General features: G+C 44.8%; 2 protein-coding genes across 2 annotated transcripts in view; one reads left to right on the forward strand and one right to left on the reverse strand.

The window, feature by feature from the left end:
- LOC111073999 (IQ motif and SEC7 domain-containing protein 3) overlaps positions 1-12167 on the reverse strand; it is a 46307-nt gene extending 34140 nt beyond the window's left edge. Inside the window, exon 1 of the mRNA XM_022366609.2 lies at positions 11355-12167. Within this exon, the coding sequence (XP_022222301.2) occupies positions 11355-11743 (389 nt within the window). The 5' untranslated portion in view covers positions 11744-12167. The remainder of the gene's footprint in view (positions 1-11354) is intronic.
- A 235-nt stretch (positions 12168-12402) lies between these two features.
- Positions 12403-14731, forward strand: LOC111074004 (polycystic kidney disease 2-like 2 protein). The gene has a single exon (XM_022366621.2). It carries the CDS (start codon positions 12522-12524, stop codon positions 14688-14690), a length of 2169 nt encoding a protein of 722 aa, XP_022222313.2. The 5' UTR covers positions 12403-12521; the 3' UTR covers positions 14691-14731.
- The last annotated feature ends 143 nt before the right edge of the window (positions 14732-14874 follow it).

Here is a 14874-nt window from a genome sequence, read left to right on the forward strand (position 1 = left end):
CTTTTAGCTTCGGCGCTCCCCCAAGACCTGCCTGGCTTGGGTGGCCCTTCTGGCAGCATTACGCTACCGCCAGTAAAGCTCTTGGGTTCCTTACGCTTACTAAGCCCCCTCATCGCGGCAAGATGGTAGTTCTCCGAGGGGGAATCTAGAAATCTAGAACTAATCAGAAATTCAAACAGTCCTTGTCTTTCATAGAAGGATTGCTCTTTGTCTGAAGAATGATTCTTTACATGCACTTCTGACTCTAGAAATATCTAGAAATTTCAGTGAATGACACAAAGGAAAATATGTTACATCCTCATTATAGACTCCTTTCCACATGTCAAAGCATATTTCCCACATACATATGAATGTCAATGCGCTGCCAAGCCAAACCCCCCAAAGGCTAATAAACTAAAAAACAAATTATTAAAATGCATCCAAAAATATGAAACGAAATGGAGCAAAGCAGAGCACAGCAGAGTCGAGCATTTTGTGTGCATATATATTACACGAATATGACAATATATGAATGTGCATTGTACATACATATGTATAATAAGACTCTCAGTATATATATATATATACTTTCTTTCCCCTCTCTTGTGTTGTTGCTGCTGTTTCATTTGTGTTGCAAAAACGAAAGAAATGTCAGCAAACGCTAAAGAGCACTTCATGTATCCACGGACGACAGACACAACATGCAGATGGAGTGGAACCGTGGCCTGCAGATGAAAATGCTAGGGGGAAATGGCGAGCCTTACATGATGAAGAACACGATGCAGAACATTGGGGTGGCGGCGTTGGCGGCGCATGGCGTAGCACATAAAAACAGAGGGCCAAAAATCAACGAGCAACATGCTAATGGAAACAGAAATACTCTTCCTTGCAGCCCTTCAAGGTTTGCGGTTGAATCACACACACGATTTGATACCCTCTACCCTGGGAGTGAGTGAATCTCTCTTGCACGGTAATCATTTCGATCCTCTTCCATCGGAAAATAGTGCGTATAATTTCACATTCGTTCTAATTATCACACACGCACACACACGTGAGAAATCGTGATGGGAATAATGTTAGCAGCACAAGAGAAATCCAATAGAATCTACAGGTTTCATTACAATGGAGAGAACCTGCAATGAATCGTCACATTCATTGACTAAATCGAGCAGGAAACTGCACTGAAATAAATGAAGGATCATTTCCTATATTCATATTTGTAAAATCCAAACGGAAGTCTCCTTTGAGCAATAGAAATAATTTATGTCTCAATAAAGTTCATGTTTTTGGGATCTTTCATTTCCAAGCTCCACCATTTCTTTCCGTTCGTTGCGTTCCTTGCCTTTCCTTTCCATTACTTTCACAAACTGAACTCCTAAATCCGCATACCCCCAAAAGCCGAGAGATCATCGGGATGATGAAGAAAGGGCAACAGCACTCCCGCGCCCTGAGCCTTAGAAGATGCACATAAAACAAACAGAAATGCTGTTACACGAATGCCCGTGCCCGTGCCCAGACCCAAGTGGCAGGCTGAGCCTGAGGGCATCCTCCATGGAACATGGAACATGCAACATTGCAACACAGTCCCGCAGGGCAGAAAGGAGAAGAATGCATGCCAGCGAACTCTCAACAGTCAGTCACCAGTCTGCCACCTCTTTTGGGGTGGTTTTTTTTTTTGATACGAAAGCAGGACGAGCCACAGGACGATGACGTGTGGGGGGTTGGGGGAAAATAGGGACAAAAAAAAACTGCGTTGAGATTTCTTCCCTTCTGGCATGCCCACAGAGATTGTCATGAGCCATGGGGAAGGGCGAGAGCAGAGCAGAGCAGAGCAGAGCATCCTCCGATGCATGTGAATGCGAGACGAGAAATATGAAAATGAGAGATGGTTAAGTGGCAGGAGGAGGTAGGGGTGGAGATGTGTGAATGTGCGAAATGGAACGAGAGAGTGAGAGAGAGAGAGAGTACCACAGATAAGAGGCCTAGAATTTGAAGAGTCTGTGTGCCTCACACGAGTGCGTCAGCGTGAGTCTGCCCGTGCCCGTGCCCGTGCCATGCCGTGTCGTGCGTGTTCGTGCCTCTGTTTCTGTTTCTTCTTTGTATGTGGTGGAATGGAATACTTTTACAGTTTATTAAACTCTATTTTTAGAGCTCCCTCTCTCTCGCTCGCTCTCTCTCTCTCTGTCTCTCACTCTCTGCAGCCCGCAATGGCCATGGGAAGGAAGCAACCCAAAACCCCCGCCTCCCGCCTGTCTGTGTGTGCGTGTGTGTGTGTGTGTGGGTGGGGGCGCTTGTTGGCTTAGTTTTTCCACACAGTCCACAGTATATTTTGGTGTTGGGTTTTCCTTAATGCACTGCTTGCTGCATGTTAATTTCATAAACACGAATATCATGTAATTCCAGCTCTGAAGTTATTGAAACATCTCCGAAAACTGCTCCCAAAATATATTACCCAACAGACAGCGGAAAACAAAAGCCACAGCAAGTAGGCTTATGGAATACCCTGGCAAGATCACCTTGGAGATCAATGTATTATGGCTGATATACTGTGACTGTGATATAGTCATAGGCTTTGGCTTCGATTGGGTTTATTTGGCACTTCTTTACTCGTATGCTCTTTGGAGGCTTGGAAAAACTTCTTCGCTGCTTGGCAAACAAGCACTACAAATCGTAGTACCCTCAGAAAAAGGGTACACGAAGTTACAGCATTTTCAATTTGACAAGTTTTAGTGCAATTTGTTAAGGGCCCAGACAGAGGAGGGGTGATGGCGTTTTAGGAGTGCTTATCAGAGAGTGGGGGGGGGCTGGAGTTTGCTAGCAGAAGAGGCGATTGTAAAGAGATGTTGCAGTGGCAGAGCGGGGGATGTGGCGCGGTGTTGGTGGAGTGGCAGAGGTGGCAGAGGTGGCAGAGGTGGTGGGTGGGCTGTAGTGTTAATTGAGTGTTGCAATTAGGCCAGGTGAAGAGAGGCAAACAGAGAACCAGAGAGATTGCCGGGGGAGCCTTAGATGCGACACGGGTTCCAAGGCTTACGAGCAGATTGCCTTTCGGTTCGGCTGCTGCTGCTGCTGCTGCTGCAACAGACGCCACGCAATTAACGGTAACTCAATATTCATCCCAGAGGGAAAATGGGACAGGCTCTATCTCTCTTTCACTCACCCGCTATCTCCCCTTCCCCTCCTCTCTCTCTACTGTGCTGCTATCAACCTCTCACCCCTCATTCACCCTCTGTATATAAGGTGTAGGAGAAATCTGACAGTCAATATATCGATGCGAACATTTGCTTGCCTTCCCACGGCCGCTAAAGGTGATAATGACCATCGATTGACGATGATGATGATTATATGATGATCATGTTGCAGGCCGTGCAGTCCCCCCCCCCACACCACTCCGTGGTAATGCAATCCGCTAATGCAACAACTCTCCAATTCAAAGCCGTTAACACTAAACAGAAATCGAATACGAGAGCAACTTATTAAAAACAGTAATACAGACAGCAAATCAGTAATCGATGCCAGTAAAAGAGGCCACAACGAATTGGGGATGCTCTATAGTGAGCAGGTGAACTTGGATAGGAGCTAAAAGAGAGTTTAGAATTTAAAGAATATACCAGAAAATACTAGAATATACGAGAAAATCTAGAATATACCCGAAAATACTAGAATATTGCATAAAATACTATAATATACCAAAACTACTAGAATATACCCGAAAATAACTATAACATCCAATATAATACGAGTAATATATAACTGTTAAAGCGTAATTATAATTATACCCCATGGCCGAAAAGTTCGAGTTCAGTTTAACGAACATTCTGACAAAGAACGAAGCTCGTTCAAGAACGAATCAACTCCTGGGCGTTGTCAGAGTATCTGGCTAGTGGTTGTAACTGGTTGTCAGTCAGTCAGTTCAGGCCAACACTCCCCTCCCCTACTCGCCTGCTTCTCCTCCCACTGCAGGCGGCCACTGGCGATCGCAGGCCGTGACGAGTGGCTGCTGACAATCGATTAATGGCACATATAAATGGCTATCTTCTGGTTGGTTAGTCGCTCGAATCGCCACTCTTGGCCTGTTCTCAGTGCCAGCCACCAGCTTCCAGCACCAAGCCAAGCTCCTCCATCTTGTGGTCAGCGGCGAAGCAGCTTCGGATTATACTCGTATTTGAGTTCGCATTCGTATTCGTATTCGCTTTCAATTTGCATGTTTCTCGTTTTCGTTTTCATTTTCATTTTCATTTCACGTTTTTTTGGCTTGCCGTTTCTTTATGTTTCGTCTTGTTTTTGCACCCTTGAAGAGGGTATTATTATCTGAGGCAGATGGTTTGCAACACAAAGCAACAGCGGAGAGAAATACGGAAGCATCTTCAACCATCTCAGAAACTGACTGAAACTCTTCACAGAGTTCCCTATAACACTTAGTAACGATAATTTAAGATATTATTATTTGTTTAAAAAACATATTTGTTTCCCAACCAAATATAACATATTAATATCTACAATCTTTGGTGTTTTTTACCCCAAATATTCATACGAATCTGATTAAGATCGGTTGACTATATAGAACAATGCTTTTTGCAAGGGTATTGAGAACTTCGACCTCTGACGAATAGCCTTCCGCTCGTTGTTTTTTGGCTGCTTTTTTTTTGTGAATGAATGAAATCAACATAAACAGCATTTAAAAACACACACAAAATTATTATATATTGTGGGCGTTGAACGGAGTGCGTTCAACGGCGCCGCTGCGACGCTATATCCATTGGGTCACCGCCGCCAATCACTTTGGCGTCTGCGCAAGCGTCGCAGCTGCTGTTGCTGCTGCTGCTGTTGCTGCTGATGCTGGCAGCGTCCATTGACGTTGGCCAAGAGGCAGAGGGAGCGAACCCAAAGAAGAGCTGCAAAAGAGAGCGAAGTGCAGAGCAAAGCAGAGCAATCTAAGGTCAAGTCGAGACAGCATCATCATCGCATCCATTGAGGGACAGACTCCAGACAGCACATCGCGGATGAGTGATGAGCACGAGGCAAAAAGCCTTCCAAAAATGTGACTCAAAGATCGAAGAAGTCAAAAAAAAAACCCACAAAAATATTCAAAAAAAAATGATATAAATCGCAATACATAAATTTATTTGTTGTTTCTGTAGCTAGCGCCTACACACACACACACACGCACACAAAGATGCGGGCACACACGAACAGGCGCTGCAAGCAATAACCAAAAACAAAAACAGCTGTTCGAATTTTCGAGCTTTTAATTTTCGAACAAGAGAGCAGAATAGAGGAATGTCCACGACTATGGGATATCCTCTCATTTGAGCATTGTTTTGTGCTGCAGCAGGGAAAGGTAGAGGCAGAACAGAATGAGAGAAGAGAGAGAGAGAAATAAAAAACAAGGAAAAGTCTACCGCTTGATAACTATTGTTGATCCTGATCCTGGTCTATGGGTCTATGCATCCTCTTCGCTGTTACAAATACAGCATACCCAATGCACACTTGGAAGTACAGGGTACAAAAATGATATTTGAATATTTAAAGTGTAGGAAGAGGAAGAGCGGAACCACAGACAGCGGGCGCTGCACTCTGATAGATTGAACGAGAGAGTGAGAGTGAGAGAGAGAGAGACTGTAAGAGAGGAAGACAGAGACAAAAGGAAATTAAGCAACAACGCATTTTCTTGGCACTTGGCAATTGGGTCGTGCGGATAGACAGGGGGGCGGCGGAGAGGGTGGAGTGGCAGGGCGGACCCCACGAGTACTCTACTCAACCATAGCGTTGAAAAGACCCCAAAAAAGCAAAGAGGGATCTCCCAAATATTTGGGTCAATGTACAGACAAAAAATAAAGAAAAAAAAAAACACACACACAAGAAAGAATAATTTTTCACGTTTTTCTTTATAGTTGTTTAATTTTACAACATTAATATGTCAAAGAGAGAGGGCCAGCAAGAAAAGTCAATGGATTCAAGTTTTCTCATTTCCATGGAATTTCCCATTTCCCGTCTTCATTTATTGTATTTTGCTGATTTCTTAACGACTTTTGGACACAGCAGCGTTAATTGATTTAGAGAGGCACGCGCGCCCTCTGCTCTGACCAGCTGCCCCCAGGAGGAATTTTTGAATACATATTAAAACCGGAAGTTGTCCGTCAGTTTTGGCAGAAATTTCATTACATCTGATGGGTATGTGTGGCACGGTGGCTGCCGGAGGTACCCACAAAGTCATGTAGAATCAAGATAAATAAATGGAAAGATGTGGAAATATCATAGATATCATATCATAGAACAACCCAACCACGCATCCACACAGATAAGACAAAGACTCAAGAACTTATGATGAAATTACATCCATATAGAGGTTATACTGATATGTGGAATAAAACCCCCCGTTAGGCTGCTTAGAAGCAGATCTCTGCAGCCAACTAATTCCTATAAAATGTGAAAAAAATACCCTATAAGAGCATTTGCTTTGCAATTAAAAAACGGATGCGATTATTCATTTAGTGATTAATTTACATATGTTTATTTACAAGATATTGTACTCCAGTTCCTGTTATTCAAAAGAAAAACTAATGATTCATTAGCGCTACGATAAGCAGCGAAGAAAACTGCCATAAAAATACTTCAAATAAAGAATTTAAATGGGTAAAATTCAGTGAAAACTCATGGGGATACAAACAGTGTTTGTGACTAATACTATAGTAGTCAAAAAATCTGGCCAAAAAAGGTGTACGTAATGCCAGATTTAACTTTAATTTAAATTTTGTGGAAAAACCGAGCAGATGTTGCCAATTATTCACAGAAAATATATATACATATATCTTCCAAGGGAAATTAACGATTCAGAACATTCGTCCCAAAGTACAGCGCTCTCTCCCATTCTCTCTCGATCAGTCTCTGTGTCGCTCACTGATCGTTGATCATTATTTCTGGCCCATCATCAGCGTCCATCAGCCAGCGAGAGCCATAGAGACAAAGGCGAATCCCACAGTTTTTGGCCATTACAGAACCCAGATTGTTGGCCATTTTTGGGGGCCAACGCGCAAGCGTAGCCCTGAAATGGGAAGATGGGGCCAGCCCAGGTTGGCTCTTGGCTCTTATGGTCATGTAAAGCGACTGACGATTCCGAGGCTGCTGTCACAGCCAGACACGATTGACAAGCCACCATTTGGAGAGGCAACGAGGAGAGCAGCTCCAGTTTTGTATTTGTTTATTTGGATTTGGATTTGAATTTCCGCTAAAAAGAGGAAGGGAAAAGAAGAAACCATCAACTCGGAAGTTGTCACTTGACAGGGGGGGGGAGGCACCACAGACATCGACAGGGACATCGGCATGCCCCATCAATCACTGAATGTGACTGCAAACTGAGTAACGAGCTGCACGACATTTACTCAAAGATACCCTCCCCCCTGACCGAGCACACAAAAAGATACAACCAACAAATAAAAAGGCAAATGCAAATGCAAATTTGTGTTTTATAACTGGAGCAGTACGCCCTCCAATTGATTACAGCTAATCCTCGCGAATTCCCCAAAGACCTTTCACTAGTAGTGGGATTGGGAGTGGCAGTGGCAGTGGCTGTGGCTGTGGCAGCTGCCACAGCTGACACTCTGTTTGTTAAACATTTTGAAAGTATATAAATAAATGATTTTAATTATTATTCTTTGCTGGTGGATGGGCCCCAGTGCCAGTGCCAGTGCCAGAGAGATGATCTCATCTTTCAATTGAAAACTAAAAATTTCATTTGCATGCATAACAAATGGATTGAAATGGAATGGAATGGAATGGTCTAGTCGGGACACATGTGAATGTGGCGGGCACTGAAAGGGGGTTGGATCCACACACACATGTGGGATCAGATCATTGAAACTGAATCAACATTATTGGAGCAATTCGTTTTTAGGGAGTGGCTGCAAGTAGTTTCGATAACTAGCTCTAGCTCCCTCTTTTGGCAAACATTTAGATCATCCAGGAAGATCCCCATGCCCTGCCCCATGGACACCACCCCCCCCCCCTGCATGTCCATTTGGCATATCTTTTAATTAAAACTAAAAACCCTCAAAGATATTTTCAGCACGCATGGGGCAAACGGCAGCAGCGGCAATCTTCACTCCAAATGTTGCATGCAAATGAACAAAAGGAGAGGGGCAAGCGAACTACAACTTCACCTACTAGCAAAGTTACAGTAGCCAGCCAAAGCACTCATTAAGTAGTCGGAAAACGTTATCCCATGCTGCCCCTACGAGTACTGCTCCCACAGCACTTCCCCTCTGCCAAGGGGCGTACGAAATTAATAGACTCTTCTACGCCTCTCTGCTACGCTCTCCCCACACTCCCCTGCACTGTTCTTCTCCCCACTTAATTATCACAAAACAACACAAAAGATACAATTTAAAATGGGCAAGTGTTTTCCCTACTTCCTCCCAGGCCTCTGCCTCTGCCACTGCCTCTGCCACTGCCTCTGCCACTGCTTCTGGCTGCGGGATGAGTTGTGCTGTGCGTGTGTCTGCTTTATTAGATGATGATAACTGGCTAATGAGTTGAACTCTGCGGCAGGCCGAAAGCCACCAACGACATTGTATGTGTGTATAAGAAACACTGACCAAATGGAGAAACAGAAACAGCGACGGAGACCAAAGTAAACTACAACTACAAGAACAACCGCATAATCCAGAAGGCGGGGGCTGGGGGGAGGGTTACGGACACCCATACTCGGAAAGCTGCCCGCACATTTTCAACATCTTTGATCTTGAGTTTTAGAGTCTTATGCTCGTGCATACTCTCTCTCTCTCTCCCTCTCTACCATGCTGCAAACGAAGAGCAACGAAAATGGGTTAAGCTTTGCCTGTCATTATAATATACGATCTTCAATTGATCTACAATTCTAGACAAGTTCTACAAGAGAAATAGTAGAAGAGAAACAAGCCAATTTTCTATTATTTTTATATGATGAATGCATATGGTATGGAGAATGTCTCCAGAATATCTCAACTTTTACAATTGTTTTTGCAGGAAAACGTTGGCTGTAAAGGAACGTTGTTAGGAACAAATGTTTTTTCGTCAATTCTGTGAATCTTTCTGAATTTTCTGATATTTTAAAACTTACTTCTTAGCTCTGTTTGCATTAACAAATTAAATAAATTAAATTATTACACGTATTAACCGTCTTGCTGGTGAATCAAGACAAATATTTTTCTATAAATTTTCAAGGCTGGAGTAAGTGCGAAACTGAAATCAAAAACTAAATCATGGAGAGAACCCAAGCATTTTGGCAGGCAAATAGAGTTTAATTTATTCTCGTATATTCATTTTTCCTTCCTACTGTAAACCTAAAGAGTATCCAATCGTCGCTGTATCCCAATCAAAGACAGATGCGGGGGGGAGATCTCTTCTTCTGTTGCTTCAGATTTAAATGTTTGTATTTGTATTTGTTTTTTTGTTTTTTTTTTTTTGGCGAAGGTGAGCAGCGAAAAACGTAAATTTGGAAGAGCCCACGAAACTTCTAGCAGACAGACAGCCGGAGAAGAGACCTTAGAGGTCTCGCAAAATAAAGAAAACGGTTAAAGATAACTGCGTTTTATTTGTTTGTATATCTGTAACTGTGTGTGTGTGTTTGTCTGCTTGGGCATGACCGCATGCAAAGCAAAGTCAGGTACGAAATCTGAAGATATATATTATATGTACATTGTACATATATATGTACATATATGTGTATTATACATACAATAAATACATTTGGCTGTCAATGGCAAATGCCTGGCATATCGTTATTAATTTATCTTCGGTGCGCTGCTTGTGCTCTGCGCTGTTTACCTTTGGGTTTTCGGATTCGACTCTTAATCTCTCCCCCCCACCCCCCACCACATTGTTCCAGAGACCGAGAGCCAGAAAAGCACACCCAGATACCCAGAGACCCGCTCTGCGATACACCTAACGAAAGAAACCGAAAGAACAAAAAAAAAACAAAACACTTGCACTTAACATTGAATTTCCGTATGGCAGTTGTTGGCATTATTTCGGATCGCCCTTCTTATCGGGGGAGAGTCGAACTATCAGCAAGGCAACGGGCAACGCTGATAAGAAGCCAAAACAAACAGCGACACGTTGGGGATGGGGGCAAAAATATATAGAACATGGATACTCCCAGGGTTCTAGCTAACCATAAATGAAACCCAAATAAAATGAGTCACAACAATTTTGGCAAAAACAATGTAGTTTGGTTGGGTTGGCCAACGGAACCTTAGTTACCCATGCAGATCGCTGGTTCCCATGACAATCAAATTAGAGATATATGTGAATATATATTTTAAAAAAATGCTTTGTTTCATTAGAACTATACTCAACGCTCAAAAGCACACGATAATAACTCAGATTAGCACAGATTCTGGCAGATCTATGCAACATTTACATATTTAACCATACTATTTGATTAATTTGGGATGCTTGTGTCACCTAAAAAGGTTTTTCTACCGATCTTTACTTTACTATATTGGCAGATCTATGAAAAACTCTGGCAATGAATCACATTTAATGTAGAAATTCCATTTGTACGCTTGTCAAACGTCTGCTAAAAATTATAATACCTCTTAGATTACCTAGAGGGTAAAGATATAGAAATAAAATACTACGGAATCAGATAAGGTGCTGCCATGTTCGGAAATGCCAACATATTTTGCTGATACCACACCCAACTACAGTAGTCCACCCAGTAGTTAAAAGAGAAGAGGATTTTCAAGTAATATTCGAGCAAAAGTAACATGAGAAATCTCCTTCCAGGGCACCTCAATCCTAATGGATCCATTTACTCATTATACAAAAGAATAAAGAAATCTCTTCGGATTTATTCCTAAGAACAAGAAAATATATCCATTATATAATCATATCCTTTCCGAGGAGAAAATAGAGCAGCCCCAAAGAGCCATTAGCGCCCTTCCATATGGCAAATAATCCAGAATATTTGCCTATGCCAAACCAGATAAGATTTCGCTGATTACGGTGATTATAAATCGGCTATAGTACAGTGGATATTCCATTCCATTGTGTTTCCATGGATTTTGCGGTCTCTCATTGATCGCACAATATTTTGGCCGCCAGTGTGTCGATTAGCACACAGGTAGAAGGAATGCAAAAGGGGTTGCAAAAACCAGAAAGACAGACTTGTCAGCCTGCAGCTGCCCCGCCACCAGCACCAGCAGAGGCAGCGGCAGCGGCAGGCAGCAGACAGAGGTGAGGGCAAGGACAAGGCGACAAAGATTGAGTTGGAGACGGAGACGGGGGCACAGGGACAAAGGTGACTCAACGTTGAGTCAACCAAAAAATACAGAGGGGGAGGTAAACAGTACCACCATTTTTTAGCCTAAGGAAATAATTAAGGCAGCGGCACTCACCCCTCCATGTCCAGGTCGACGACGGGCAATCGCTTCAGCTCCGACATGTCCAGCTCCAGGCGCAGATTGGAGACCTCGCAGAGCAAACGATCCCGCTCGACACTCAGCTCTTTGACCCTGGCATGCAGCGCATGATTCTCCCGCAGCAGATCCTCCACGCTATACTGGATCTGGGGTTGGGGCTGGGGCTGGGGTTGGGCCATCGCTCCTCCATCTATGAACTGCATCATGGAGCTGGCCATGAGCAGCGACTGTGTGGTCTGATGCAGCAGCAGATGCTGCTGCTGCTGCTGCTGATCGGGTTCTGCAGAGGACTGGATGCCAATGCGCTGAGGCGAGATTGCCAGCGACAAAGACAGGGCCTTGTGCTCGGCCTCCGACATATCCATTTGTTGTAATCGCTTTTATTTCACTTATTTTTCACTTGGATTAACTGCTGTTTTACTGCTACTGCTACTGCTACTGCGACTGCGGACTGCACTTTATGGCCAGAACATGGTCGCGCGCCACGCCACGCACACGCACACGCACTCGCGCACAAGAAGCTGCGGGGGGGAGAGCGGCAGCGGAGTGCCAGCCACTTGAAAACCGAAATGCGCACCGAGAGCACAAGAACACAAAGGCGACGACGCACAGGGGGGCCCCTCTGACTTTTGTTTCACTCAATTGTGGGTGGTGGTGGTGGTGTTGGGGGCGCTGGGTAAATGCACTAAACACTTGCAGCAATCAAATTCGTTTCGCGAGCAACAAATGGCTTTTATTCACGCGCGACTACGCTGAACGTACATGTCCGTTCAAATTTAAAAAAGTTTGTTTACTGTGGCTTGCACAGTGTGACCGCGGATTTATCTAGAAAATAGACCGCCCTGACCTTCAGGAATATACCGAAATATACCTTACCGATGCCTAGGGATGGTTGAAATATATCGATATCTGCAAAATATCAATACTTTTGTGCGATGAGCTGAACTAACAAAATTAGATCAGATATGGGACTCAAGTATGAGCAAGATTGAAATTATTATTAAAAAAAATAACGGAAAAACGTCGGTGTCGCAACTTTGGAATGGAAAATCTAAGCAATCCGTAGGGTTACTTCTACCTTTACGACGCCTTCCCCTCTACAGTCGAACTCCAAGCGTCAGAGAAAATAAAACTCGAAAAAAAATGACGCCCTTTAAATCGCATTTGATATTGTTCACGATCACCATCACGATTGTACTGGTATGCATTGGCTCGATCTTCATTCGGTTCGGTTTCCACCAGGAACTGGTGCGGGACAAGACGAACGGCGTACGGATTGTTATGGTGCTGATGTTCCAGTTCCTTGTGGGAGATCCCATCAAGTTTTTGATCGTGGCATTGGAACGGACGATTTGGCCGCGCGAACATTTCGTGCCGCCGATGGACAAGAGGAGGACCGAGTACGATATGGAGGATTTTCTGGTGCAGAAATTGGAGAGGCAGCGCCGCAACCTGATGATCACCTCGCACTATCGTCACGAGAAACTGAACGAGATGTACAAGGAGATCAGCAGGGATCTGTGGATGTTTGGGCGCTACTACATCTGGCTGATGCTGGCCATGCTGGCCACATGGGAGCCGCGCGTCTACCGCAGCTCGGAGATGATCAAGAAGCTGCTGCTGTACAATCACACGGACTACTATGGCCTGCACGAGGTGGTGCATATCAATCAGCTGTTCGACTACATCGAGATCAATCTGATCAACACCTTCGAAACGAACTCCACGCCGGGCACAACCTTCACCAGCCCCCCCTGGGTGCATGCCGAGCAATGGGTGATGCTGGGCGTTATACGCGTGAGGCAGCTGCGTCGGACTGAGCGCAAGATTGGCTGGAGGTCGCCGGAGTACACCGACATGTCGTACCTGCCCGGCTGGCAAACACCCTACAGAGTGGTGCCGTATGAGGATCTGCACTGGCGCGTCACGAGGCCCTGGGTGCCCATGGAATGGCATGCGACTGACAGCGTCCTGGTGAACTTCTATCACATTGGCGCCTTCGACTTCTATCCGGAGCTGAAAGGCTACTCTACGCTGTTGTCACGCAGCAGAACGAGCACCAAAATGGTCCTCGATTTCCTCACCGAACAGAACTGGCTGACGGGTAACACATCGGCGATCTTTATTGACTTTACCATGTACAATGTGGACATGAATATGTTCAGCGTGATTACGCTGCGACTGGAGCAGCTGCCCTTTGGCAGTGTCGTTCCGCACGTGGATGTGGAGGGCTGTGTGCTGCTGCGGGACTTCGATCATCTGAAATGGTACGATCTGATTGTGTATATGATCTACATACTGGTGCTGCTGCAGTTCGGCAAGGCGACGGTCAACAAGGTGTGGTACGATTCGCGCACCCTCAAGAACGTGTGGAACATAATGGACCTGCTCATATTCGGACTGAATGCCCTGGTCCTCTGGCTAATGTTCTTTCGCGCCTCGATGGTCCGATCGATGCTCAAGAATGTCAGCGTCTTTGGCAACATGGACTTTGTGGACTTTCGGCGTGGATCGCGCCTCCAAGGGCTCATACATATCGTAATTGGAATACTCATCTGCCTGACCACGCTGCGACTGTGGCGGATACTGCAGTTTGCGAATGTCTTTCATTTGTTCAATCAAACGCTGCGCATGGCCTGGCAGCCGGTTGCCAGCATGGCCATGATGATACTCATCTTTCTGTTCGGCTTCTGCATGATGATGGTCATCATTAATGGCAACAATAGCGTGTACTTTAATTACTTCTTTCAGAGCGTCATTACGTGCATGTGCTTCTCGTTCGGTTTCAGCTCCCACATCCATCCCACCGAACTGTTTCACGGCGGCAAGGCCATCGGATTGATACTGTACGCCATACTGGGCTTCTTCATTTGCACCGTCCTCATCAATGTGTTTGTGGCGATGATCAATAACTACTTTGCCGCTGCCAAGGCGAGACGCGACTCGGAGGAGGTCAATCAACTCGACTTCTTTCAGTTCCTGCGCGTCGAGTTTCCAGGCCTCTTTGATTTCTACTGGCACCTGCCCTGCTTTCGGCGGGGATACAAGCGTAAGGACCGCACCGTCAGCCAGAATATTCGCATCGAGATGGAGTACATTGAGCGCAAGAATAAATTTCTGCTTCGCCGCAAAAAAATCAAAATTGTGGACGAGTCAAAGGCGGAAACCAATCACCAGATGCGTGGCGAGCAGCTGCTTCTCGTCGCCGAGCACATGGAGACCCAAATGGAGCTGCTCAGTATGCGGCTATTCGGCGATGCACCACAAGTTCGTCAACCAAAAGGGATATGGGGTTTATTTAGTCGTGTATAAAAAATATTAGTTAAATAAACTTGCCTGCTATCTGTATGTTTCCGATACTTGAATTGTATCACGATCATAGTCTGTGCTCCATTTTCCTTGCTTCATGTCCTTGCTGATCCTTAAATTGGAAAAAAGTGCAGCTAGCGCATGAAGCACATCAAATAAGTTACATCTAGCGCCAGCTGGTGCTTGT

Source organism: Drosophila obscura, unplaced genomic scaffold (genome assembly GCF_018151105.1).
Source record: "Drosophila obscura isolate BZ-5 IFL unplaced genomic scaffold, ASM1815110v1 contig_30, whole genome shotgun sequence".
NCBI classification, from domain to species: domain Eukaryota; kingdom Metazoa; phylum Arthropoda; class Insecta; order Diptera; family Drosophilidae; genus Drosophila; species Drosophila obscura.

Excerpts from the sequence above, each read along its gene's own strand:
- LOC111074004 (XM_022366621.2), top strand. The coding sequence starts at position 12,522 with ATGACGCCCTTTAAATCGCATTTGATATTGTTCACGATCACCATCACG.